This window comes from Rhamphochromis longiceps, linkage group LG3, assembly GCF_057381845.1.
Source record: "Rhamphochromis longiceps isolate RC_006_pf linkage group LG3, R_longiceps_female_GT1.1, whole genome shotgun sequence".
Lineage (NCBI taxonomy): Eukaryota > Metazoa > Chordata > Actinopteri > Cichliformes > Cichlidae > Rhamphochromis > Rhamphochromis longiceps.
Window position 1 is genome coordinate 43,560,316 of NC_140559.1, and position 25,985 is coordinate 43,586,300.

At 38.2% G+C, this 25,985-nt stretch overlaps 3 protein-coding genes across 3 annotated transcripts; 1 reads left to right on the forward strand and 2 right to left on the reverse strand.

Moving 5' to 3' along the window:
• Positions 1 to 457: 457 nt before the first annotated feature.
• LOC146674925 (E3 ubiquitin-protein ligase RNF19B-like) lies at positions 458 to 3,756 on the reverse strand. The gene is made up of 5 exons (XM_085399097.1): positions 3,577 to 3,756; positions 2,338 to 2,458; positions 1,945 to 2,033; positions 1,348 to 1,518; positions 458 to 1,238 (listed from the first exon to the last, which is right to left on the reverse strand). Exons 2-5 carry the CDS (start codon positions 2,432 to 2,434, stop codon positions 783 to 785), a joined length of 813 nt encoding a protein of 270 aa, XP_085255223.1. The 5' UTR covers positions 2,435 to 2,458; positions 3,577 to 3,756; the 3' UTR covers positions 458 to 782.
• LOC146674926 (uncharacterized) lies at positions 3,699 to 21,577 on the forward strand. Its single transcript, XM_085401122.1, has 24 exons — positions 3,699 to 3,730; positions 5,004 to 5,130; positions 5,224 to 5,320; positions 5,681 to 5,811; positions 5,935 to 6,005; positions 6,653 to 6,778; positions 6,871 to 6,966; positions 7,054 to 7,182; positions 7,262 to 7,390; positions 7,484 to 7,518; positions 7,671 to 7,705; positions 8,409 to 9,303; positions 9,492 to 9,546; positions 13,746 to 13,803; positions 14,066 to 14,174; positions 14,281 to 14,396; positions 14,550 to 14,620; positions 14,705 to 14,845; positions 18,048 to 18,143; positions 18,268 to 18,399; positions 18,493 to 18,627; positions 18,775 to 18,791; positions 19,494 to 19,534; positions 19,626 to 21,577. Exons 1-24 carry the CDS (start codon positions 3,704 to 3,706, stop codon positions 20,645 to 20,647), a joined length of 3,891 nt encoding a protein of 1,296 aa, XP_085257248.1. The 5' UTR covers positions 3,699 to 3,703; the 3' UTR covers positions 20,648 to 21,577.
• Positions 21,578 to 21,706: 129 nt separating this feature from the next.
• Positions 21,707 to 25,624, reverse strand: LOC146674927 (putative E3 ubiquitin-protein ligase RNF144A-A). Its single transcript, XM_085399109.1, has 5 exons — positions 25,519 to 25,624; positions 25,166 to 25,266; positions 24,229 to 24,402; positions 23,461 to 23,520; positions 21,707 to 23,020 (listed from the first exon to the last, which is right to left on the reverse strand). The coding sequence occupies exons 1-5, from the start codon at positions 25,595 to 25,597 to the stop codon at positions 22,625 to 22,627; spliced, it is 810 nt and encodes a 269-aa protein (XP_085255235.1). The 5' UTR covers positions 25,598 to 25,624; the 3' UTR covers positions 21,707 to 22,624.
• Between the last annotated feature and the right edge of the window lie 361 nt (positions 25,625 to 25,985).

A 25,985-nucleotide genomic window follows, 5' to 3' on the forward strand; every position in this document is an offset into this window, starting at 1 on the left:
AAGTGTAAAGACACAACAAGATTATATGATGGTGAACAAAACACAGCAGCAAAGTCAGGCAGTCTGGTGTTCTTTGTTCTAGGCTGGCTTGTTTAAGATCGGTTAGTTTCTTCTGAGAAAAAGTGATGTTATGAATATTTCTGTGCACAAGATTGGACAACAGAATTTACAAATTCAGAATCTCTATAATGGACGATTTTGTTGCCTCTATGAAATACAAGTGCTAACTAGTATAAATAATATCCTGTGATCCAGATTTTTACTCATCAATCACTAATATAATACAAAGCTCTCCTTTGATTTCTTTCTAATCAATCATTTTGTTTAATGCTTATAGTTTAGGAGCTACTGATCCACTATGTGCATGTTGATACAAAACAGAAGAAATGCAGCACTTTTTATAAGTTCTTTATTTTTCACATTACGCTTAAACTACAGGCTAACATTTTGTCTCACAAGAAGACCTGATGCATGATGCTAAGATTTCATTTGTAATAAACTGAGTGCTGATAAAAATGTATTCATATTTCATATTCACAGACATGTTTGAGTAAAAGATGTATAATGATCTCTCTGCACAGTTACTGACTTACAGAAGAGAACAGTCTCTTGTTGGGCAATTTAAAGTTCAGCCAGTAGGAGGCAGAGAAACAAAGGCTGACAAAATAGAGGTGTCTTTTGGAGCTGAGATACGCAACATCAGTTTTTTTTTTATATCAACAATTGTTAAAACGTTAAAGGAAAATATAAACATTCTCTTAAATTGTTCATTTGTCTTGTTTTCATGTTTTGCTCCACACAGGGATGGAGGTCTGCCTTGGAGCGACCCCACTGGGGCAGATTCTGAATGGTGAACTAGTCTGTGAACATTCACGCTTCAGTTTCAGGCAGACAAAACAGAACTCCATTTTGCAGCGAGGACATTTGATATTTTTGCAGTATTCTGTGGTATGCTCCACCCTCAGGCCACATGTAGGACAGAGTCTGATGGCGGGGCAGCTGGTGACCCCCTCCACCTCAGGCAGACTGATGGTTTTACACGTCTGCATGAGTTGCAGGTCCTTGTTCTCACAGCCGTCATTGTCACAGCGGTCAGATCGAAGGCCTGAACCCTTCCATGGTTTCAGACACTGCCAGCAAAACTGGCATTTCTTCTTCTGATCAGCTGTGCATACGACACACTGGACACACAGGTTGGACAGATCCTTCCTCTCTACATCTGTTTTACACTGAGGACACTGATGTGGGAAACAGTGTTTTAAAGAAAAGAAAGAGACCTCCACTTTAAACATTTTTATCAAAGTGAAATAAGCTGAAAGGTCACAATAATAACCATAAATCACTTACTGGCTGAACCTCACAGTGGTCTGCAAGAGCCAGACGGGCCATGCTCTCTTCAAAGTGCTGCATTTCCTCCACAGTCAGATCAGCCAGTCTGCGCACCTCCTGGTACGACCACTCTTTATTACACTGCTTGGTTCCCTCCACTAAAGCCGGACATCTGAATTTGTAATTCCCCTGAAAACAACAACAAAAAAGACTCACTGTATAATTAGAGAAATAACTAAGAACTGAAGTCCAAACCTTCAAGGCTCTTACTTTAATTATAATTATAATAGTACTTTGTTACATTTATATCTAATAAACTACTGACTATTTTCCACAATCAAATCTGACAAACACACAATGATAACCTTTTATAAAAGTAACTTATTCCTTGAAATTCCTTATACCAGTAGTACCCAACTATTTAGCTTAAACAATTTATAAAAAAGCAGGATCTTGACCTAAAAGGTAACATTTGTATAATAATTTTAGCTAAAAAAAGATTTATTTTAACAGAGCTCAAAACTTAAATAGAACTTTGTTGCACCACTGTTAACCAAATTAAACATGAAACTTTATTTACAAGAAAAAATAAAGGGCTACAAAGACACGACATACCTCATCCAGCAGGGAGCGACACCAACGTGTGAGAGATTCAGGAGTCACAGCGTGGCCGCAGGACATCTCTGCTCTGAGAGAGTCATCACCTGAGGAGGGAGTTAACAACAACAAATCAAACATGTTACTGGTTTAGAGAGGAAACAAAGTCAAACTAGATTTGCATGTCAAGCTACCCCTCTTCACATCCAAATCCAACAAATCCCACACCGAGTGCATCATGTAAGCTGCTTTCTATCTCCACTCCTCCTTTTATACTGTGTCTGACTTAATCACCATCATATCTGTCTTTGATGCCTTCTCTGGTCTGTGCTGGAGTCCAGCTGCTGCTTCCACAACAGAAACAAAACACCAAATATAAATTATATTCAGTAAAAATGAAACAAATCTTACATGATGAATCCAAGTCATCCTCCCTGTTGACAAACTTCAGGGTGGTGTCTAGAGGGTCGTATTTCTTCTCCACCTGATCCTGTCCACGAATGCTCATTCTGGGGATCCAGCACTACAAATACTGTAGCATAAGATTTATATTAACATGTCAGCCTGCATACAGACCACAAATAATGACTGTCATTCTCACAAGATAGGAGTTTGGACCGAAAGGAGGATAAATGCTGTCTGATACACATCTTCAGTGTGCTGATGGTTCACCTTTTCAAGAGGGAAATGAACCAACGCATAAAAAAACTAGAGATTTACACCCTACAACCTCAAACTGCTGTCAAATTAAAGTAGGAGTCTCAGATTTCAGTTTTTGTTTTTGCTGCTGAATAATGAGTAGTTTTAGTGATTCAGATTTCAAGCACTTCACAGCACCAGAATAAGTGCAGAGCCTTTATGAAGTGGAACAGTACAATTTGACTTGTTTTTATAAACTTTATTTGCTTTTGAAGATGCATTCATGTTATCTGTGGTTGGTGTCACTGTATGGTCTTCTTATTGTCTTGGACTGAATACAGTGAATGTTTGTTAATGTCTTCTTGCATCAGTCCAGGTTTTTGAAGACTCCTCATATTGCTGGAGTTTTACTGGAGGAATATACCACTTTCATCCTAGATGAAAGTTTGCACACTGCTAGAAACGATTCAGTGTGTTCATGGTCTCTGTTTCACTCCCAGATAAAGGCTTGTGTGCTGAGTTTCAGTTAAATAACCATAAAAAAAAATGTTTTAGCTTATGTGTGTACCTTACAAAGAGTACTTAAAACGTGAAGGGTTTTGAATCCAGAAGCTCTCAGTCTTAAAACAACTTATTTAAAAACCTCCTGTGAGGTGTGGCGAGTCACTCAGTGAAGTTCCAGCTGCCTTTAACTTTGTTACAGAACGTTAACGTTTCTCTTTCTTATGAGATTGTTATTACAAAGTAGTAAACATGTCCACAACATTTATGTAATATTTTAAAAGAATATAAACTTAAACTTGAAGGAGGCTTCGTAGTTATTTAAGTGGATAAACTGAAGATATTAACAGGCGATTTGTTAAAGGGAGAAATGTTATGTCTTCGCTTGTTGGCACAGCTCTAGCAGTTTTAAAGACTTCCGCTTTTATTTTAACACTCAGCCAGAAATAGGACATCCACACATGTAACTCCCTAGTTTGATTTAAGTATTCAAATAAATATTAAATTTACCAGGAATCACGAGTCTCCAGGGTCTGTGTGTATTTCCAGCGGTGGGTCCTTGTGTGTCTGTCGCACCTCCTCTCTGTCGCACTTCCTCGTTCAGCGTCGCTACGGCATCGAAAGTGAAAGTTTGCTGATGTCGGTAAATCAGATAGGCTGCACGGTGAGTACTCTCCTGTTTACCCTCCCTTTTTACTACTCACCGTTAGAAAACATCATCATTATTGCTGTCTGGACTTACGGGTTATAGCGTCAGTGCGTTTGGTACTTTATACTGAAGCTGTGATTGTTTTACTGTTGCTTGAATGGTCTGTTTTATGACCCCCCGAAGGCGGGTAAGCACGGCTAAGAGGCGGCAGCATGGTTCAACAACACTCGAGACACAGACTGTTACTGTGGACGAATTCATTCAAATTTAAAGGGTTTACAATTTAAATTTGAATTTAAATCGATTTCGAAAATCAGACGTTTCAAGGTTATTTTACTTATAGCACATTTGTAATGATAGCACATTACCAAAGAAACCTGTAGCTACTACAAACCGTAAAAGTATCGCATTTATAATGTTGCTTTATTATTACCAGCTCAACTTTACTTTAACGAGCTTTATTTAAGGAAGCCACGTAACACAGTACAGTGACGTTATTGCAGGAAGAGAGAAAACAGAACAAACGAGAGGAGGCAGACACGACAGTGTCACACAGCTGTTGCAGATGTGTCTGCCGCACATCCATGACTCTGACATCACATCCTAAACTTGATGTGTTGGATTTACATCTGGTGACTGTGGAGGTCATTTGAGTACTGAACTAATTTTAATGTTAAAAGAAAACATTTTGAGAGGATTTGAGCTAACATAGTGAGTTATCCTGCTGGAAGCAGTCATCAGGAATGGTCCACTGTACACCACCAGCAGCTGTAACTGTGGATATACGGCATGATGGATCCGTGCTTTCATGTTGTTTATGCCAAACTCTGACCCTGCCGTCTGAATGTTTGTTGGTGCCTTTCTGGTTATCCTCAAATTCTGGAATGTCAAACTCACTTTACATCCTGGGCCACATACAGCAAACTTTAATTTTAAGTGGACCAGACCAGTGAAGCTCCCCCTTCTGTCAGTGTAAAGAAGTTTAACTACACAATGCAAACCTGAAATACGTTATTATAAGAAAAAAGAAGCACAATTTCAACAACACTTTACACACAACTGTTATCTATTAATTAACTATTTCTGGCTCAGTATGAATGGCCACAGGGAAGGTTTTTATCAGGAGAAAAAACTTCTTAAAAGCTTCTTAATGTCTATGCTTTTCTACTAATTTTCCAAAACCATCTAATTGGCTGGATTGGCATCTTTACCGGGTCAAGTATGGCCCCCGAGCATTGTGTTTGACTCTCCTGCTCTAACTTCTGCTGTATCTAATATCCTTCAACAGAATGAACCCAAGCATCTGACAGTAAAGTTCAGGAGTGAAAATGCCGACACACATCAGACGGACATCAGGATGAATCACTCCCTCGTGTCGAGGTTCAGAAAGAAACTAAAAAGCCTTCCTGTTGCAGGTAAGTAGTATAAAATGCAGCAGCTTAAAGCATGTGGCTCTGATTAAATGATGTTTGACTTATATTCCTTTCCCTCATTGACTTACTTTTTAGATTATTATGGCCTCAAGAGTCCAGGTCTTACATGTTACCTGAACAGCGTGCTTCAGGTGCTTTTCATGACAGAAAACTTTCGCGACGCTTTGAAAAGGTTTGAAAAACAACTTTATTTGGGATGTTTTTAAATGTGGCTTTGTTGTCTTGAGGAGATGAACACAGCTGTCATAAGTTAGCATAAAGCCTGGATGCATGGGAAAGAAAAAAAGAAGAAATGTAGGAAAATCAGAATAAATCAGGAACCTAGAGTATCACAGAAAATGTTTTTTGTTTTCTTTTACTCTTTGACTCAGTTTTAAGAAACAAGATGAAGTTTTTCTTTTATTTAACAGAAGTGTCAGATTGATGTGAAAGTGTATTTCTTCCAGGAGTTAATACGCGTTAAAATCTGGAACTAAGTGGAAATATAAAGATTTTTAATCACATTACCTTTGTTTCCTGGTTACATATTAAGCAGTCCAGATTATCGGAGGAGCAGAAAAGACTCACCAATTGTTGACTCAGAGCTGAGAAAGCTGTTTGATGATTTACAGAAACAGTTGGCCGAAACACGTAACATCACAGAGAAGCTGGGCATCACAGATGGTAAGATGGTTTATTTGACATGTCTCATTATTCTGTGTGTGCATTTGAAATGCTGTAACAAATATATTATCACTGGTGCTCTGGTAATAATTTTGCGTCCTCTTCTGTCTCCCTGATCTTCAGTATTTGAACAACGTGATGCTGCTGAGTATTTTGAGAAGATTTTGTGTATGACGAGCCAAGACGCTTCCAAGGTGCGACCAATATACAGCTCTGTTTACTTTAAGGGCACAGTGTTCATTAATCAGTGCTGAAATTTGAAAATATCTAGGTACACGTGTACAAGGTACAGCACAGCAGGCACCAGCTGTAGCTGTCTGCTAATCGGTGTCAAAAGCGTCCTTTGGAAAATAAAGAATCAGATTTTTTATGTACCATAAACACGTGTCTGGGTAGTTGAGTAAAAATCAATATATATGTACATATTTGAAAAAGTACATATACTTTTTCAAATATGTGCATTAGCTGAGTTAAAGTGTAAAGATTAAAATACTTAGATTTACCTGAGACAATATAAGAGAGGGAAACATAGTCAAAGTATTTTGAATGCACAATGTCTTTAATCAAAATGATAGTTTTAATGCTAATATTTAATCCATAAACTTTCACATTTCCCATTTTACAAAAAAGCAAAAAAAAATTAGCAGAAATTACTTTTTTGATTAATAAGTCAAATGAGTTATTTATTTGCTGCTAACAGAAAATAGGAGTAGATGTAGCAGTAGGCCTCACAAATTATTGTACTTTATTCTAACAAAATGCTTTTGTCAGTGCAGTATAGCTCTAACAGTGTCTCTGATTACACGGGTGCACAGCAACAATTGTACTTTTTTGTGTCCAGATCTTTAAAGGAGAGCTGAATCACAGGACAACATGCTGTAAGTGCGACATGAAGAACGATTCCAGGAGCTTCTTTTGGATTCTGCCACTAATGGTGGAAGATTCAAGATATAAAACCTACAATGTGGTACTGAATTTTCCCCCATCAAAAAGAAGGGTATATATTTTCAAAAGGTTAAGAGAGCAATCTGTTTTACATAAAATCTTCATGGTTTGCAGGAGCATGGACTCGAAGCTTTCTTTGAGTTACAACAAGTATCTGGTGATGACCAGATATACTGCAGCTGCTGTGATGAAAAGCAAAATGCAGACATTGTGAGTGATGACTCTGATCTCTTAAAATTTTTATCACAAAAGATGAATGCCTCTTGTTCATGTAGTTGTTTTTATGTTGTGTCCTAGAAATGGGAGATAACTCAACATCCAGATGTTCTGACCCTCCTGCTAAAGAGATTTACCTTTGACTACAAGCTGAGGCGCTACGTCAAGCTTCACTGCAAAGCTGATGTGCCTCAAACTTTACACATGAAGGTATTTAAGAGAGAACAGCAACAAGTTTTAACTTTTATCTTTTAAATTTAATGACTTTGTTTTATTTCCTCCTCTCCAGAAATGTACTTATGAGCTCTACGCCGTGGTTAACCACTTTGGCAGTCTAACAGGAGGACACTACACCGCAGAAATCAAATCATATGAAAATGGGCAGTGGTACTGCTTCAATGATGGACGTGTTGAAAGTGTAAGGGAGCATAATTTGACAAGTCCTCAGACAGTTAAGTGTTTAACAACATGACATTAAGTCATTAATTTATTATTATTTTTCATTTTTCAGGTCAAACTATTTTTTGCTAAAGAAAACCCACTGAGGTAAACACTGATTTTGTTTAATGCCACATGAGGAATATTTCCTGAGCTAGAACCATGTAATGTCTGACATGAAGCAGCTGGAGTTCACATTATTCAGCTGGTTGACTTTTGATGACGTTTGATGGCGTCTTTCTCATAATTCCTCATAACAGGTCTTCTACAGCTTACATCCTCCTGTACAGGAAAGGTAAGTTTGCTTAAGAACCTCTTATATATTTTTTTAAATTCATAATTATAATTTATTTGAAATGGTTAACCCACCAAGAAAAGAAAACTGTAATCTTTACCTTATGATATAAAGTGCATCAAGTCAACTGTTGTTGTGATTTGGAGGCAAATAAATAACATTAAATTTGATTGAAATTGAAGGTGACATTATTTCACTAGACTTAGATGTAGTGCAAAGAGTGTAAAAATGTAAAAGTTGTCTTACTAGCATACTTAAGAAGTGTTTCCCAAAAGCTTGTAGACAAAAATAATATTAAGAGTATCTGAAGAATTATTTTTGACCTGTAGGAGGAGCCAAAACTGCATGCTTTAAAGAAGTACTGGTTGTTTTTGTTTCAGTTTTAAGTTCTTTCACTGTTTTGAAGAACACTAATGTACAAATCAGAAAATTAATCAGTAACACAAACTGATTTAACTGTTTTTTGCACAATTGATTGGACTGTTTGCCTAAAATATTAATTTCCTAAAAGCCAAATGTCACTTAATACAGCTTTTTTTTTTTTTTTTACGGAGTACCAGTTGTTTTGCCACACACATATCAGACTGATGCAAAAATGATGACATTCATAATAAATGCCATGAGAGCAATAATCTCTTCTCCAAAGACAGATTAGTCATTGATCATTCTGTGTTTTACTAATCTTCCGTTTTTATGTTCAAAGTGAGCAAAGAAGCTCCAAAGACTGAAGGAAGTGATGACGACACTCAGTGTGCACATTCAGACGTCAAGGCTGAAGGAAGGAGTCGTGAGACACACAGAGGGGACACTGCTTTTCCTCATTATCAACCAGAGAGATATAATGACAAAGGGAAGGACATTTTAAAGGGCTACAATGGTGATTTGCCAAAAAGCTGTCGTGATGATGGAATTTTGGGAGAACTGATGAACTTTAATGGAGAACCGGATAAACAGCCAAACCAAAGAGCAGCACGGATAAACAAAACAACTGACAGTAGAATAAGAATTAAAGCAGTTGTGCAGTGGCTTGATTCAAATACAAAGGCACACATGTATCCTCATATCAGCAAAACAGAACATTTGAGAACACGGAAAATTTACGAGACTCAGCAAAACAGTAATTCCCAAAAGACAAGACAAGACACTTTCTGGGAAGTTAGGGACGACACTGATACTGAGACTGGAACAAAAACAAGTAAACCAAGGAGTAGCCCAGGAAGAAATAGAGAGAAACCTGGAGAGACTAAAGCTGAGGAAAAGAAGAAGGAGGAACTAAAAGAAGCATCAACACGAGAAAACAGCAGGCCTGTTAGACGGGGAGGGAACGGTTCTGTCTCTGCTGCTGATAAAAGGATTTGTAGTTGTTACTGTTCTTCAGTCATGAACCCAACAAACTACTCCAAGAGTCACCGTACAATCAATGAAGCCTCTAATTATAAAAACTCAGTAAATCAGGGCAGAAATGTAAATACCTTAAACAGCAACAATATGAAAGAACAGCACGTTGTTACTACAGACAGCAAACTCAAGACCAAACACAAGCAACAACAAACTGCAAGCGTGACAGAGAAAAAAAATATAATAAAAGAGCCTTGGAGGTGATGTTGTTAATTGTGATTGGTAAACTGTGATCAGGAATGCATTTGTTTACCTTGTTACATGTCAATGTCTTTCTTATTTACTATTTATCTGCAAATCATAGTTTTCCCATTTTGGGCCTCTACACATGTTCTCTGTAAATCCAAATAAATCTCTAACAAACTGTGTATGTATTTAAAACGTTCAGTAAATTCTTTAATGAAGCGGTCCCCAACGCCCGGGCCACAGACCGGTACTGGACCGTGAGTAGTTTGGTACCAGGTCGCAAGAGTTGAGGCTCAGGGGTGAAATTTATGGTTTTCAGGGGTTTTATCGTTATTTTTTAATGTTTTATCATTAAGTCAGTTTCCTTGGGCCTTTTCCCGTGTGTTATGAATATATCTTTTGGTACCAGTAATGGTTTTATTTTGTTGTATTTATCTGTGACAGCTCAGAGGCCGGTCCATTAAAATATTGCCCGATGGGTCCGTGGTGCAAAAAAAAAAAAGGGTTTGGGACCGTTGCTTTAATGACATTTTGTGCATTTGTGTTAGAAAAATTTACTTGCAGAAGATCTCAAACACACATCTTTGTAATGTCGCCCTGAGAGGTCAGATGCATCACAACAACTGAAGGAGTGACAGAAACTCAAACATATGATGGACTGTGCTGAGACGTGCTGAAAAAGTGAAAGATTCACTTGTGTCCAAGATAACTTGTGCGCTAACAACATGATTCACATGTGCTTTTTGGCATTTTTTGACATGTTTTTTCCAGCTTCGTGTCCATTCTGTTTTTTCTACCTCTGCTGTGGTTTGTGTGCTTTTTGCAGCATTTTCTATTAGCTGTCGTTTCCTTTGGGTTTAGTAAGTTTGACCTCTCAGGGCCACCATACTTTTCCCCACAGTCAGTCAAGATGTTGAACATGGTACATGTTGTTTTATAATGGAACTGATAAATAATATTTGCAGTGATTTTTAATGAGATGCGTGTTAAAGAGGAACAGCAGGTAAATAAACACGCCCTGCTCTCATCATAAACTGAGATATCAGTTTAGATTTCCAGTTAGGGAAACGGCTAATAAAGAATCACATTCACACACTTGGTAATTTAGGCTGTTACATGCTGAGTGCTGCACAGGAACTATAATGATGACCATAAACTCTAAGAATAAACTCAGTGATGAACCTTTTTATAGCAAACACTGTTAAATATTAAAAACTTTTTTTTTTAAAAAATATTTTAATTTACACTTTTGAGGAAACATCAACATATATTTGACAGTTTTTTTTAAAGAGGTGCTGATTGTAAAAGATAAGAAGTCTCATGAGTAGCGACAAAAACAATTATCTAAATGAAAGTGAAAGTTTCGTGAGCCCTCTGATGAACCCAAAGAAGAAACTAAAGTGTCATTATTAGTTTCATCAACGGGCACTGCGAGAGCAAAACCAGGGGCACAGAAACCAGCACATAATGGGAAAGATCTACCAGGTTGTAGTTCATGGACTACGGGGTGAGAAGATGATGATTGACCTGTGCAACACTGACGAGCAGTTTCAGAACATGACAGTGAAACAGCTGAAGGAAAAAATAAGTCAAAGGCTTCCGGAGACCGCAGGTAAATGCACTGAGACATTAAGACTTCCATTACTTACATCATGTGACACCACGTAGCCCGTGGCTGATGAAAGCGCTCATAGTAGCGTTTAAAATGTTGTTTTTCTTTTAGTAAACTGAAGAATCAAAAGTGAAAGTAGACTACATTATGCACAACGACAAGCTTTTTTTCTTTAACATTACTGTATTAGTATATTGCTCCGGCTCTGCTAGGTCTATTCAAGCAGCAGTTTTAGGTACTTTTCTTTAAAATATTGTAAAGGGAGTAAATGAGATGAAGTAGAAGGATAAAGCACATATGTCTTGATGCATGCTCAATCATCCAGGTAAGTAAATCTCCAAAGGTTGATTCTGTTAATCTGAACGTAGTGTTTTCAGTGGGAGAAATGTTTTGTCACTCATCCAAGTGACTTCTTTAGTCTCAGCTGACTGCAGGTTTCCCAGTCTTATAAACAGTGCATTTGCATAATGACTGAAACCAGCTCAGTGAAGGAACAATGGGCTGGAAGGTCAGTTCGAAGGAACTGATGATGAAGGAACTGACCTCCCAGCCCATTGTTCCACTGAAAACGCTACGTCCAGATGAACTGGATCAACCTTTGGAGATAAAGCACATAATGTGGAAACTCAGTCTAGTAACAAGCAAGTCCAACTTTAAGTACATTACTTAATAGACCTGCAGAGTAGGTCTCTGCAGGAGCTGTATACCTCCAGGACACTGGGGCGTGGAGCTCGGATCACTACTGACCCTTCTCACCCTGGACACAGTCTGTTTGACCTGCTCCCCTCAGGCAGGAGGCTCTGGTCCAATCGGACCAGAACCTTTCGCCATAAGAACAGTTTCTTCCCCTCTGCTCTTGGACTCATGAACAATAACCATATGTTGCTCTACTGTGTTCTCTGCATCTGCTCCATTTTTGCGCTGATCATCACCTGCATTTATGTATATATCTATTTGCTCAGCACTTTTAATTTTTATGTTTATTTAAGTGTTTGTTTTATAGTATGTTTTGCACTAAGTACCGAAGCAATTTCATAATGTTGTAAACCTTCACAACATCTGGCAATAAAACCCTTTCTGATTCTGTTCTAAATGTGGGCTAGTAATCTAATACATCTCTGTGTATGTGCCTATTAAAATGCATGTATTAAAATAGTATTTACTCTGTGTGTGTGTGTGTGTGTGTGTGTGTGTGTGTGTGTGTGTGTGTGTGTGTGTGTGTGTGTGTGTGTGTGTGTGTGTGTGTGTGTGTGCGCGCAGGAGAGGAAGCTCTGCGGCTGATATTTACAGATAAGATGTTGGATGGATCTGAGACAAAGTTGTCTGAATATGGAATCCAGCACATGTCTGTCATCCACATGGTGATGAAGGTTCCTGGAGGACTGAAGCCTTGACTGAGATCATCTCCACCGATGACTTCAGCTGCCACTGCTGCTTGCACTTCAGCCACTGTTTGCAAGTTGCTTTGTATATAGACTGTTTATAAAAAGTGACAATAATCCAATAATATGCTCATGTTTGAAAATAATCAGCTTTTATTGTTGTATAAAATAAAACTGTGCTCTTCAATGCATCCTTGTCTGTAAGTATATATGGAGGTCTTCAGGAAAGAAATAAGACAAATTAACATTAAATGCATTAAATAAGTGTACGTTTTCTGCTTTCTGACAGATATTGTGGTGGAAAGACAATGCAGCTGATGAAACTTTCTTAAAGATTGTTATTAAACAGAGGAAAGGCATGTGCTGCCTGCAAAGCAGAAATCATGAATGATCTCATCGGGAATCTTATCAAGTAAACACCCTCACAGCTGGAATCAATGTGGCTGTTTTGACTGAACGTTGCATGTTCAGTGGAATTTCCTGGTAATTATAATCTCATGAGCTCATCATTTTGGCCGTGTTTTTGGTTTCTAAGTCAACAAAGCCGGCTGAACTTCAACTCTAGTCTCTTCATTTAACACAGAATGAGTGTCTCAGCTTCCACAGCACTCACTGACAAACACACATCAGATGAGTGCTGATGAGGATAAAACACATTCTGTAGGAACATTAGTGTTGAAGCAGGCTATGAGAGAAAAGATACCTTAAAATATAAAAAAGTAGTGTCCCCCAGTATATATCACTATATATACTATACACTATATATCACTATATACATTTCAGCATACAGCAGCAGTGTTTCCCAGAAATGGACATAAAAGAAAACTGCATAAAAGTATTTGTTTTTACTGGTGTACTGTGTAGTAACCCGAACAACAAGTACATAACGTCATTGCTTTACCTGCTCTACATCTCTAATAACTAACACCCTGTGCCAACAGTGATTGCTTCACTTTCTGAATTAAAAATAGATGACTGACGTATTCCAAAGGAATGCATTGTTTGCTCAGTTCAGTTATCCCGCCTTCCTTTGAGAATCGGGACACATGTAACATATTAACAGGTTTCTTATTTCTGATTAAATAACTACGGGTTCATATTTTTAACTATCACATTTAAGGGTGCAGTGCCCACTGCCTTTTGGAGAGGATAACAGTGTTCGGTCATGTGACGCTTATTTTAATAGAAATATTGTTTTTTCCGGTGCACCCTGAATACAGCACGAACAGGTCAAACAGAAACTGTTTCCACAGTTTCGACTTAACTGGACGTGAAAACAGCTTAATCCTCTTGTCCGTGAAGAATCTCAGGGAGTGTCTCGAAGTTGCAATCGTAATGCATGCTCACATGCATTAGTGCATTTGTAGAAAAGGTATTTTCAGAACCGTTGCGACTGTTTTGCTGTTAACCAGCCGTGTCTTTGCGGCTGCTGGCGGTGTAAAACGGGACTGAGGTTCTAAAGGGACTGAAAATGAATTTTACGGGTCGACAGTTTTTCGATGGAACCTTTAACCTTGCAGGTAGGTGCAGTGCGTTTAGTTCCCTCAACCTGTTTTGCAGCAAACTGGGTCTTAAAAATGTAATACTTATCAGTCTATTCACTAGAATGTGGACTGATCAACAAAGATGACGCTTTTCTCGTAAAATTCAATCTACAAAACAGTAAATTGTGCAAAACATGAACGGGTGCAACTATTCGCTGTCTGTGCTGTTTTATAATCCATGCTTATGGTATGAAAGCAACTCTGCTACTTGCATGCTTTCATAACAATCTCTCCCCAGCAGCGGATGTAAAGTACCATGGCTTGGCAAAAGAAGGAGCAACATGCTATCTGAACAGTGTGCTGCAGGTGCTGTTTATGACCAAAGACTTCAGAGAAGCTGTGAAGAGGTTTGTTGTTGTCCGTTGTTATGCACCATAATGTATTCATGTCCGCTAGATTAGCAGTTTAAAACTGAGTTTTGTATCACTCATGACCAGCAGTGTCTTTGTTTAGGCACACCAATGAAAATTCTCAGTTTATTGATCAACATCTTAAAGCACTGTTTGAAGACTTACAGAATCATACTGCAAAGACGGATGCAATAATAAAGAAGCTGGGCATTGACAATGGTACAGTATGTTAACACACTGGACAACAAAACATTTGAATTCTATAAACCACCTGTGCATTTGAAGTGTTACATTCATAATCCATAATTAAAGTTCATAGTTAAAGAAACATTTTTATAATTGACTTGTTTTGTTGAACATCTCTGCACTCAGTGTATGAACAGCATGATGCTGCAGAGTACTTTGAGAAGATTTTAACACTGACCAGTCCTCAGGCATCACAGGTACAGTCTTCATCAAAGGGTAACTATAAGCAGGATGGAAAAAAATAATAGATGTTAACAGGTTTTTGTTCATTTGTTTTTCAGATCTTCCATGGCATGTTGGCAAAGAAGACCACCTGTTGTAAATGCCTGACAGAGACTGACATAGATATACCGTTCTGGCATCTTCCTCTTGCACTGGTGGATTCCTGCACTGACACAAAAGGAAGTGAAGGATACAGAGTGGTAAGGATCTGACAAGCCTCAAACCTCTGAGCATGTTTCTGTTTTCAATATATACCGTAGGGGAAATTTCAAACCCTGCTGAATTTGAAAATTTTCTTAAAAAGAAATGAACAGTCTCTAACTTTTGTGGTAGTGTCATGGAGAGACAATATGTCAACCAAAAATTTATAAAAACACATGACATAAAAGTTTTAGGGTCTTGTAGCTGGTCACCAGGCTTGCACATGTCTCAGGAGGATTTTTGGCCCACTCTTCTTTACAGGAACTCTCATAATCCTGTTTTGTTTGTTTGTTTGTTTGTTTTTTGGCTGCCACTTAGCACTTTGAGGCTTCAGCTCCCTACACAGATTTTCAGGACTGAGGTCTGGCTAGGCCACTCCATGACTGTAATGTTCTTCTTCATTAGCTCCTCTTTTTGTTTCCTTGATTGTATTTTTGAGTCATTGTCATACTGGAAGACCATCCAGGATCCATCTTCAGTGTTCTGGCTGAGGGACAAAGGTACAATACGGTGGAGTCATCCTATACTCTTAGCAGAATAACAGCCCAAAGCATAATGTTTCCACATTCGTGCTGGACTGTAGAGATGGTGTTCTTTGGGCCATACTCAGCATTCCTCTTCCTCCAAACATGGCAGGTCAAGTTGATGCCGTAGAGCTCGATTTTGGTTTTGATTTGACAACAGTGCTTTATCCTAAACCTTCTCTATATTATTTAGAGGTCACTGACGAACTAAAGATGGGCCTGTACTCGCTGTTGATCAGAGGGAGCTTTTGGGTGCTGCAAGACTTTAGTCCATTATGCCATTAGTGTGTTATCAATGGTGTTCTTGGTGACTATGGTCACAACTACCTTGATATCATTAACAAGCTCCTCCCGTGTACTTTTGGGCACATGCTCATCTTCACCATATGAGGCAAACGCTCCACACTGAAGGCGACCGATGGTCATTTTATGTTTCTTCCATTTCTGAAAAACTACACCAACAGTTGTCACCTTCTCACCAAGCTTCTTGCTGATGGTGTGGTAGCACATTCCAACCTTATGCAGATCTACAGTCTTGTCCCTTTGACAGATCTTTGGTCTCACCCATGGTGGTGGAGATGTTGGAATGAAACAAACAGATTCTGTGAAATAGTGAGCTTTATACATATAACACGCTGAGACCAGGAGTATCTGCAATTCACTGATTGGCTGTGTACCCGTGTGGCACACAGATTACAAACTGTGGGAGCCAGAATTTTGGCTGGTTTGCAGACTACAGTCTTATTTCGCTCTATACAGTGCAAATAAAAGTTTTTTTCTGGATTTTTGGTTTATATTCTGTCTCTCTCCATTTGAGACTGTTCATTTCTTTGAAAGTGAGCAATTCAGCAGGGCACCCAGTAATTATTCCCTCCAATGTACACTTTCAATTGGTTTAACTTTTGCCCCTGAGCGTGTCAGTGGCTTTTCACCAGTTTTTATTCCCTTTACTTCACAGCAGTGGCTTATTCATAGTCATAATTACAGTGCAGATTAGTTGGCCATACTTTAGAAAAACTAACGAAGAAAAATATTTTTCTAGAAAACAAAAGAAAAATAAATATCTCCCACTTAAAGATGAATATCCAAAACTAAAGTTCTAAATAAAATAAGATACATATATTTAGAAAGAATACCTATTCTTTAACTATTTAAAATCAAGACAGTATAAACATGAACAGTTTTTAATCATCACATTCAAACCTGTTTCTTGCCACACTTGGTACATCCCCACCAAAAATTAACCATAATGTGATCAAAGGGCCTGGACTACTTTCACGGTTCCTTGATCTAAACCAGGGGTTCTCCAACTTTGAAGAAATGTTTTCACACCACATCTAATGAAAACAATGACAGAAAAGCTGAACTGCAACTTTATTTAGATAATAAACTCTAATAAATTCACAATGAATCCTTCAGTAACTTGTTTTAAACAAATAACTTTCATTTCAAACAACTATTTGTAACTTTTGTCACTAAACCGCTTCACTAGTCTGCACCACTTCTTCAAACAAGCAACAAGTTAGACAGAATGTGAAAATTGACAAACAAAAATAAAGTTCAGTCTTAGTCTTATAAAGAAAAAGAAATCCAGAAACCTGTGAACACAGATGAAAAATATAGACTTTATTGAGAGTTTATACTATTCACTCTTATTGGCTGTTGTGAGCCTGTTTTTGACTGCAGAGCTTTGGTGGGGTGTGGTCTGCGGCGTGGTTGCGGGGAAGGCGGACACACCTGAGCGGCATCCCCAATCATGCCTCGCCGGCTTAAAACAGAATGAACTGGGTCCTGTTGTTGTTGTTGATGTGTGTAGGCTGTAGCCAAAAAGCTGCAGCCGCGTGTGTAAGTCGACAGCCGCAGATGTTAAACATGAGGTCCGCAAAACTTATCTGCCAGGTAACTTGTACCTGTCAGAACTCTGCCACATACTTTGAGAACCGCTGATCTAAACTACGAGGCCAAGCACAGTCAGATGCAAACTAATGTGTTATAAATCTTTAAACCAGCATTTTCAATCAGGCTCTCTGTAGGATTGCTGCTATTTTACATTCAGTTGTTCATCACAGTGAGTTTGTCTGAGTTACAGTAGCACTAGTCTCTGTATCTGTTGACCCTAGAACTGAAGAAGCTTCTCTGATGAGAGGTGAAATGTCTTCAAGCAACTTAAAGAAGTCCAGACGCCTCTTTACAAGTTCCTTAGACCATGTCATAAATCTAAGAACACACCTCCCGCCCTAAATCCACATGCATGGGAAGGTGGGGGTGGGGAGAGCAGTAGCACAACTCAGAACAGTGTAGGCCACAATGATAACAGGGGTGCTAAAGTCCAACCCTGTCTCTTTCTAAGTAACACAAAGGAACTGGAATGGTTTGTTATCAGTTACAGATTTTTTTTTATAAATGAGCTGCAGCTGATGCAGAAGTCTGCAGTCTGAATGCCTACTGACACCAGTAATTGTGTGCTGGTTGTGTAGTTTGTTAGTGTGTGAGGGTTTATTGCTTTCTCTCAGATCTCCTTCAAAAGGAAGTTAGACTCAAGGGTTAATTAATTGTCTCGTGTTAGACACATTCCTTCTTGAGAAAACATTTATGAATACCCTACATCCATGAAACTAGTCAGCGGGTTTATGTCAGAGGGAATTAAGGAATAAAATGAAATGTGTGCATTTTCCAGGTGGATGGCATTGACGAGTTTTTCAGAATGACAGAATTAAATGGAGAAAATCAGATGTACTGTGACCAGTGTGATGACAAAGTTGATGCTGCTACTGTAAGTAAAGAGAAAAGTTGTTTCTGATTTATGCACATTAGCTGATTTTGTTATTGTAGAATTATTACTTCATAATGTTATAATGAAAAAAACATGATGACATATTCTGATGTTTTTCATTCAGAAAGATGTAATGAAGCGTCATCCAGATGTTTTGCCTCTACTTCTAAAGCGCTTTGAGTTCAGCTATCATGACATGTCATACGTCAAAATCAGCTGTGCTGTGGAGGTTCCCTACACCCTGCAGATACCAGACGTATGTATAACAGTATATTTTAATATTTAAACAATATCCTTTTCATTTTCTTTGCTCATTTTCATGGCTGTCATTTCTTTCTTTGCTGATCAGAGTCAGACATATGAACTGTATGCAGTTGTGGATCATGTTGGTGATCTGAGAAGTGGACTTTACAGTGTAAGAATCAAGATTGAGGAGGAACACGGAGACAGATGGTATAATTTCGATGATGCCAGGGTCACAGAGGTAAGACTGTTAGTCCTTTCTTCATTATTGCTGAAACATATTACAAAACAGCCATGTTGCACAGTTATGTATTACCGAGGAGGAGAAAGAGATCGATCATATGTTTCTTTGCTTTTTCCATCACAACTTGATTATGAACCGTTCCAGGTGGACAACACTGAGAAGTAAGATTTTGCCTTTTTCTTATATCCACATAGTGTTTATTTGCAAATATTTCTTTATTTTGCACAAGTGCATACTGTAGATATATTATATCTCACGTATTCAGTCTAATCAAAATACAAAAAAAATTATGTATTTCCTAAAAATTGTATTGAATAACATAAACAACACAGGCTGTACCGAGTTATATGCAAATTGTTAAGGTCAATGTGTCATCCAGAGACACAAACTTCAAATCAAGAGCAGAAAATTTAGGTTAGAATAATAATATAATAAAGCAACCATACTCGCGGTTTAAATTCAGTTTTTTTTTTATATATAAATACATTTATATAAATATGTATCAGTACATGAGTATTTCTAACTGAATTTCTGTTATCGCTGAGGCCCACCTGCAGTACCTTGGCAACCCACCAGGAGGCCTCAGTCCTTACTGGTTTAGATCAAAGCAAGTTCATGGATTAGAATTACCCACTCAAAGTCCAGACCTAAATATTATTGACAGTCTGTGGCAAGACTTAAGCATTGCTGTTCACAGTTGCTCCCCATTTAATCTGACTGAACTGGAGCTAATTTTCAAAGGGCAAAGATCGCAGTCTGTAGATATACAAAGCTTTAACATACTTTTCAAACCACTGTATTGAATACATGAGCTACACATTTTGATTTAGTTGAAAAATAAATCCATTTCTTTTCTCCATTAGATCTGAGAGTGCTTATCTACTTTTTTACAGAAAGAAGAAAAGTAAGGACATATTTTTTTATAATGCTTTCCATTAATGTTTTGTTGGTGTGCATTAAATGCTTTTATAACAAATTTCAAATTCATCCCGCAGATGCTGTTGGTGAAGAGATCAAGGAGATGGAACAGCTGTCCCTGACAACACGCCATAGAAATCACACAGACTGTGAGGGTGGTGAAGTATCAGACGACTCTAGAAAGGATACAGGAGAACATGGGGGAGGTAGACCAAATGTTGGAAAAGATTACAGCTCTAAATTTGTAAGTGTTGAAGCTGATAAAGTAACGACAGGAGAAGGAAAGCTGTTAACAAGATATGACCTCTTAAATGGATCTCAGGACGAGCAAACAGGCAGTGACAGAATACAAATCATACCTAAAGATAATCAGATGAATGAGCAGAGGAGCATTAGCAGGTTTCTTAATGAACCAATAAAAGAAGATGTGATGGGTGAAGCCAGTAAGCATGATGTTACACATTCAGGACATAAAGATGTTAGTGTGCAAACTCAGAGGAGGAGTGTGAGGGATGACAGGGAAGAAACGAAAGAAGCTGATAAATATATTCAAATGAGTGAAATCACCACTGAAAATCCTGACAACAGTGAAGCTGTGAAGCATGTTAGCATGAGATTAGATGGTAGAGGGCAGAAAACAGCTGAGAAGATTATCAGTGTTACCTGTACATCACAAAGTGTTGGTGGTGTGCAGATACAGAGCAAAGAACAGAAAAATGAACGTGATACCAAACTGAATCAGAGTGAGGGGAATAAGATAACAAAGGAAAGACTAACAGAGGAGCAGGACGGAGGTAGTGAGGAAAATATTGAAATTATAAGACTGGAGTGTTTTCAACCAAAAGCAAGAATTGGAGCTCAGCGACTTACAGAAGGAGGACATGTTTCAATGAATTCAAGTCCTATTGTTAGAGTAATTGACGAAGAGCATACAGAAATTGATAGTGTTTGTAAAGACGACAGTCAGACAAAGATCATCATAAAGAAAACTACGGATGAAACCACACAGCACATGACGAAATGGTTAGAAAAACAAAGAAATATTAGAAGAAGTTTAAATCTTGAAATAAATAAAGAGGTCACTTTGGGCAAAATGTAAACTCTTTAAATGTCAACAAAATACACATTTTCATTCATGAATATGATTGATACCAAAATTGCATTGAAGATCGCAGAGAAAGTGTTATAATACTGCTCATTTATTCCACTGTTCTTTTTGAAAAATATAGCTTGAGTGTTGTATTTGTCTCTTTTTCATTCATTTTAACAGATAAAAAATGCTTAAGTTTAGTTAGAATTAAGTTAGAATTGACTAAAGGCTTTATTTGGCGTAACGTTTTTAAAGGTTCAAAGAAACTTGGGATGTACCTTAACACAGAATTATATTTCTGTTATCACTGAGTGTTTTTGTCTTTTGTTCTTAATGGTTTCATTTTTATGCAGTCTTTTAGTGTATTACCGATTTCATTTTATTTTCACATTTCTTTGTGAAAAACAAAACAAAAAAACAATGAATGTAAAGTGTCAATGATTTCAGACAAGAAATTTCACAAGGAAATATTTAAATGTAAACCTTTGTGTGTTTATATGTTTAATGCCTGATTTTAATTGCAGTATTACTTAATTACTTTTCAATCTGCTGTGCATTTCCTTTTTAAGCATTGCAATGTGTTGTGTTCTTCAGCAGAGCCCTCTGAGCTCATCTGTTGCCACTTCTTTGTCATTTATATATTGATTTTCTTAACTTTGGCTCTGAATTAATAAATACAAAAATACTCATTTTACAGTATGTTTTGATTACAATCGTGGCTAAAATGTTGTCCATATATTGTATATGACTTTACCTCTGGACCCAATAAGAAATTCACCTAGCTTAGATCAGATTTAAACTTAAAATTTACAAATTAACAAAAATAATTTTGGTGACGATGGCTGAGCTGAAGAAAAATTATTCTGGATAAACTTAACATGGTTAAATGAACGTGAATTCAATGCACATTACTTAAAACAATTTTACTTCCTAATTGAAATATAATAAATGGGACAACAGAGAGGAGAGTGTGTTTCATTACTTTAATTTGACTCCCATAGTTTTTCAGCACAAACATGAGTCAGTCAGCTAGCAAACATAGAACAACAAGGAGAATGGGCACATGTGGGGTGAAATCATAGTGGCAAAAATATTTGGAAAGGAAACCGTTATTTTTATTGTTACTGTCACTCTGTTAGTATTCTGGTATTCATTGGCAAAGGCCATTTCTACTCCACAATGCCGAGTAGTGTGCACAGGACCACTAAAGGACATCAGGGCCTAAGGCCACTCACAAGAAGTCTGTTTCTAATTGTTTGGTCAGAGACAAGGTAGTAGTCAACTTGTTCCTCTTTTAACAAAGGAACAGATGCCGGTCCTGCAGATGGGTGGAAGGCCTTCTACAACCCTCTCCAGCTCCTTAGAGTAACCACTTGTCTCCTGGAGTCTGCTCCATGCTCTTAAGACTGCTGGGAGACACAGAAAACCTTCTGGCAGTGGCATATAGTTTTGTGGCATCCGGTGGAGTTGGACTGTTTGTGCAACCTCTGTAGGGTCGAGTTTTCACCTCACGCTAAAAGCAGTGAAACTGACCATAACCAAAGGAAAACTAGTAAAAAAGAATAGATGATGACAAAAAAAATAAATAAATATCAGCATCCTCCACCAATAAAACCATTCCTACTTTTGTGGTTGTCTCATTGTTGGCCCTCTACTGCACCTAGGGTTAATTTCATCTAATTTCATTTATATTAAAGCTGTAGAAACTGATTAACACATAAATATCTACATGAACTGATATTTGTCAGACACTAAATATGTATTCTGTTTATTTGCAAGGAATCTTTATCAAAGAAAACTATTTTTTAAAAAGTCTGTTGTACAACATAAAAATGCATACAGGAAACATAATTTACCACTATTTAAAGCATATGAACAAGTCAGGCTGTAAAACATTTGGCTTCTCTCAATGAAATTCTCTGAATGAAATATAAAAGAAAAAGTCTAACATGAGAGAAGGATATGACTCAGAGAGCATGCTGTGTCTTAGTTTCTGCGCCACACAGGTATTGAAGTTTGTCTGGGAGCTACACCATCACTGCAGGGGATGAAGTAAGAACTTGTCTTCAAGCACTCAGGAGTGAGTTTCAGACACACAAAGCAGAACTCTTTCTGACAGCGAGGACAGATGATGTTCTTGCAGCCTGTTTTGTCGTGCTCCACCCTCTGACCACAGGTGGGACAGGCCCGGATGGAGGGACAGGCATCAACCCCCTCAACCTGAGGGAGAGCGGTAGTCTTGCAGTTCTTGAGAAGTTCAAGGTCGTGATTGATGCATCCATCGTTGTCACAGCGGTCAGAGCGTGGAGCGCTGCCTTTCCATGGCTTCAAACACTGCCAGCAGAACTGGGACACTTTGTTCTTGTCTGCAGTGCAGATTGTGCACTGACAGAGCGTTCTCACTCCCGAGGCGTAACATGTCGACGTTTTGTCACGTCCCGCGGCGTTCCTGAGGAACGCGAAAGGAGACCTTCGGCGTTCTTATGGTACGCGGCGGGTTATGGCTGGAATCCAGTGCAATGACGCTCCCGCGGTAATAGACGTTCCAGCCCTGTATTCCAGCCCTAAACCTAACCTTATCCCTAGCCCTGACCATAACCTTATTCCTGACCTTAACCAGGACTTTAATGATGTTAAATAGCGTGTTTCTAAGCGATTTGAAGAAAAAGAGCGAACATGTGTAGGTTCAGTCCAGACGGTTCTCATATTTCCTCTTTTTCCGAGGTCGTCATTTAGGAACGTGGTGGGTAGCCGAAAACGTAATATGGTGACGATTTGTCACCTAGCGTAAAATGTTACGCTTTGGGAGTGAGAACGGGTTGGCACTGAACATTAAGGTTGGTCAGGTCCTCTCTCTCCACATAGGTTTTGCAACCAGGACACTGTTATGACAAACATTCAAGAATTTCATTGTTTTTGGATATAAACTTTCTTTATTTAGAGTCACATGACTGAAACTGATCAGATTGACATTATCCTCACATCAGTGCAGTAAACTTACCAAGTTAGTTTGTTTTTATCATGATGACTAAGAGCAGTGGGGAATTGCTGGCACTGCTTTGACCAAAGCTTAATGACTACATTTATACCACCTTTAACTAAAATACTTTTATCGATAATTTCTGAAACACTTATCATGTGAAAATGTTACCTTTTTTAAGCACAGTTTGAATACTGTGAGTGGGCCTAAGGGGCCAGGACCTGCTCACTTCAACATTGGGCCTATCCTGATTGCCTCAAATATTTTTTTTCAGGTTTTATTTTTACTTATCAAAATAAATGTTTAAATAAACAAAACACTAAAAATGTTTTTCTTTCTAACAAAAAAGTCATTTATCAAGTTGTCAGCCAAATTATGGCTGGAGAACGGGAGTGAGAGTTAAAAATTTCCGTCTATTTTTTTTTTCTTCATGACAGCGCAGGCGGTTTTGATTGAGATCATTTATTAAATTTACAGCTCAGTGTGTTGATCCTGCTGTTGATATAAATCAGGGAACAAAGAAAATTATCCCCAAAATAGCCTTTTGTTTTGTAGGAGCAATCATTCTCTACTAAACTCTTAACTAAATGAGGTTAACTTGGACACTTACAGTTTTAAATTCACAGTACTCTGTGGCAGCTAGGCGAGCGATGTTCTCTTCAAAGTACTCCATCTCTTCTGTTGTCAGTACTGCCAGCCTGCGCACCTCTTGGTAGGACCACGCTGCATCACACTTCTGTAGCGTACCATTCTTTAGAGCTGGGCACTTAAATTTGTACTGGCCCTGAAAAAGATGTTAAAGATGTAAAGACATCTAATCGATGTTTTTGATAGAAACAAGTTCTAAACACTGGCACAGCATCAAGATTAATTTAATGTTTCCATTTATGTGTTGACTACTTACACTTAACAATTATGATTTTGGTCACCATGGCTGTTGGTTACATGGTATAAAACGAGAGTTTTTACTTAAATACATTTTTTTATCTTACAGAAAACAAGGCTTAGGCTGCTGCCCCCGCGACCCGGCCCCGGACAAAGCGGATGAAAATGGATGGATGGATGGATCTTACAGAAAATCCTTTTGTTCATGTGTTTATTCACCATAAAAAATCAATAGTAACATTGAATAATAACATAAATATCTAAGCCATTAAATGCAGTAATAGCAGGTCAGTGCATTTAGACATGTTCACCATGAACTACTGAGGTTCAAAGTGAGAAGAAGGATGTAAATCCTTTAAAGGAGACCTCCCAGTCTGTATGTGTGGTGTCTGTGGTGTAGGGTTAGTCTAGTGTCTTCACATTTGAGTGACAACTTTCTAAAAGATCCGATGATCTATCTTGTCAAATTGCCATTGTATTTGCCTATTTAATATTATAAATCCATCAGCAACATTTAAATATAAATTTTGGATGTCTGGATACAGACATAAACCAAAACCTTGCAGAAATGTAGACATTAATTTTCCTACGCAAGCTTAGACAAGAAAACTAAAAGTAAAACTGTATGAAAACAATGACGTTATTTGGAACCTGGAAAGTACCTGATCCAACAGGCTGCGACACCACCCAGTGAGCGACTCCGGGGTGACGGCATGGCCGCAGGACATCTCTGCTCTGAGACCCTGGTCTCCTTCCACTGGAGCTGAGAGGAACAACAATATGCGCAGACAGTGAACTCAACATTGTGCTGCAGCTTGCCCGAGAACCTACTTTACTCAAAGGCTCCGACCCCGGAAATTTAGCACACAAGTAAAATGTTTGTATAAAATACTACTTCATTTGGTTTAATTGGGATAACCAGTGCATTTATTATAATAATTCCAAATCAAATCAAAGTTATTAGAAAGAGCAGAATTAAATGGCTTCAGTGATGATAACTAGTTGTATTTCTTACGTAGTGGATCCAGATCATCGGGCCTGTTGACGAATCTCAGCGTCGTGTCTCTGGGGTCGTATCTTTTCTCGTCGGTCATTTTAGCTCAGAAACTCTCCGTCCTCTCCGTGGATAAACAATCTGTGTCTGCAGTCAAATGAATTTGTTTTTAACTTTCAGTTTCCCCCAGCAGTTACCAGAAGTCACATGACAACGCTGGTCTGTCTTCTTGCATCTGTATTTCACTTTATTTACTCTTTAAATGTGTCCCTACTGCAACACACCTCAATAAAATTAGTGGGTCATGACTCATTAGCAAGACTACATCCTGAGGTGGCAACTCCTAATCCAACTCAAATAAATTGAAATAAATGTAATAAAATATAAGTGTTTGGGAAATAATGTACTTCTAAAACTACTTTTATTGCACCATGAGCTGCTGTAACATTAATCGAATGGCTGAACTGAAGCATGCAGTCAAATTATAA

What these genes read in the sequence shown, in the direction of transcription:
- LOC146674925 (XM_085399097.1), bottom strand. Translation starts at nt 2,434, where the DNA reads ATGAGCATTCGTGGACAGGATCAGGTGGAGAAGAAATACGACCCTCTA. An exon ending in GTCGCTCCCTGCTGGATGAG is followed by an intron (nt 1,519 to 1,944) that starts GTATGTCGTGTC and finishes TGTTGTTTTCAG; the next exon opens with GGGAATTACAAATTCAGATG. An exon ending in ACCACTGTGAGGTTCAGCCA is followed by an intron (nt 1,239 to 1,347) that starts GTAAGTGATTTA and finishes TTCCCACATCAG; the next exon opens with TGTCCTCAGTGTAAAACAGA.
- LOC146674926 (XM_085401122.1), top strand. Translation starts at nt 3,704, where the DNA reads ATGTCGGTAAATCAGATAGGCTGCACG. An exon ending in ATGATGGACGTGTTGAAAGT is followed by an intron (nt 7,391 to 7,483) that starts GTAAGGGAGCAT and finishes TTCATTTTTCAG; the next exon opens with GTCAAACTATTTTTTGCTAA. An exon ending in ACACCCTGCAGATACCAGAC is followed by an intron (nt 18,400 to 18,492) that starts GTATGTATAACA and finishes TTTGCTGATCAG; the next exon opens with AGTCAGACATATGAACTGTA.
- LOC146674927 (XM_085399109.1), bottom strand. Translation starts at nt 25,597, where the DNA reads ATGACCGACGAGAAAAGATACGACCCCAGAGACACGACGCTGAGATTC. An exon ending in CGATGATCTGGATCCACTAC is followed by an intron (nt 25,267 to 25,518) that starts GTAAGAAATACA and finishes TGTTCCTCTCAG; the next exon opens with CTCCAGTGGAAGGAGACCAG. An exon ending in GTCGCAGCCTGTTGGATCAG is followed by an intron (nt 24,403 to 25,165) that starts GTACTTTCCAGG and finishes CATCTTTTTCAG; the next exon opens with GGCCAGTACAAATTTAAGTG.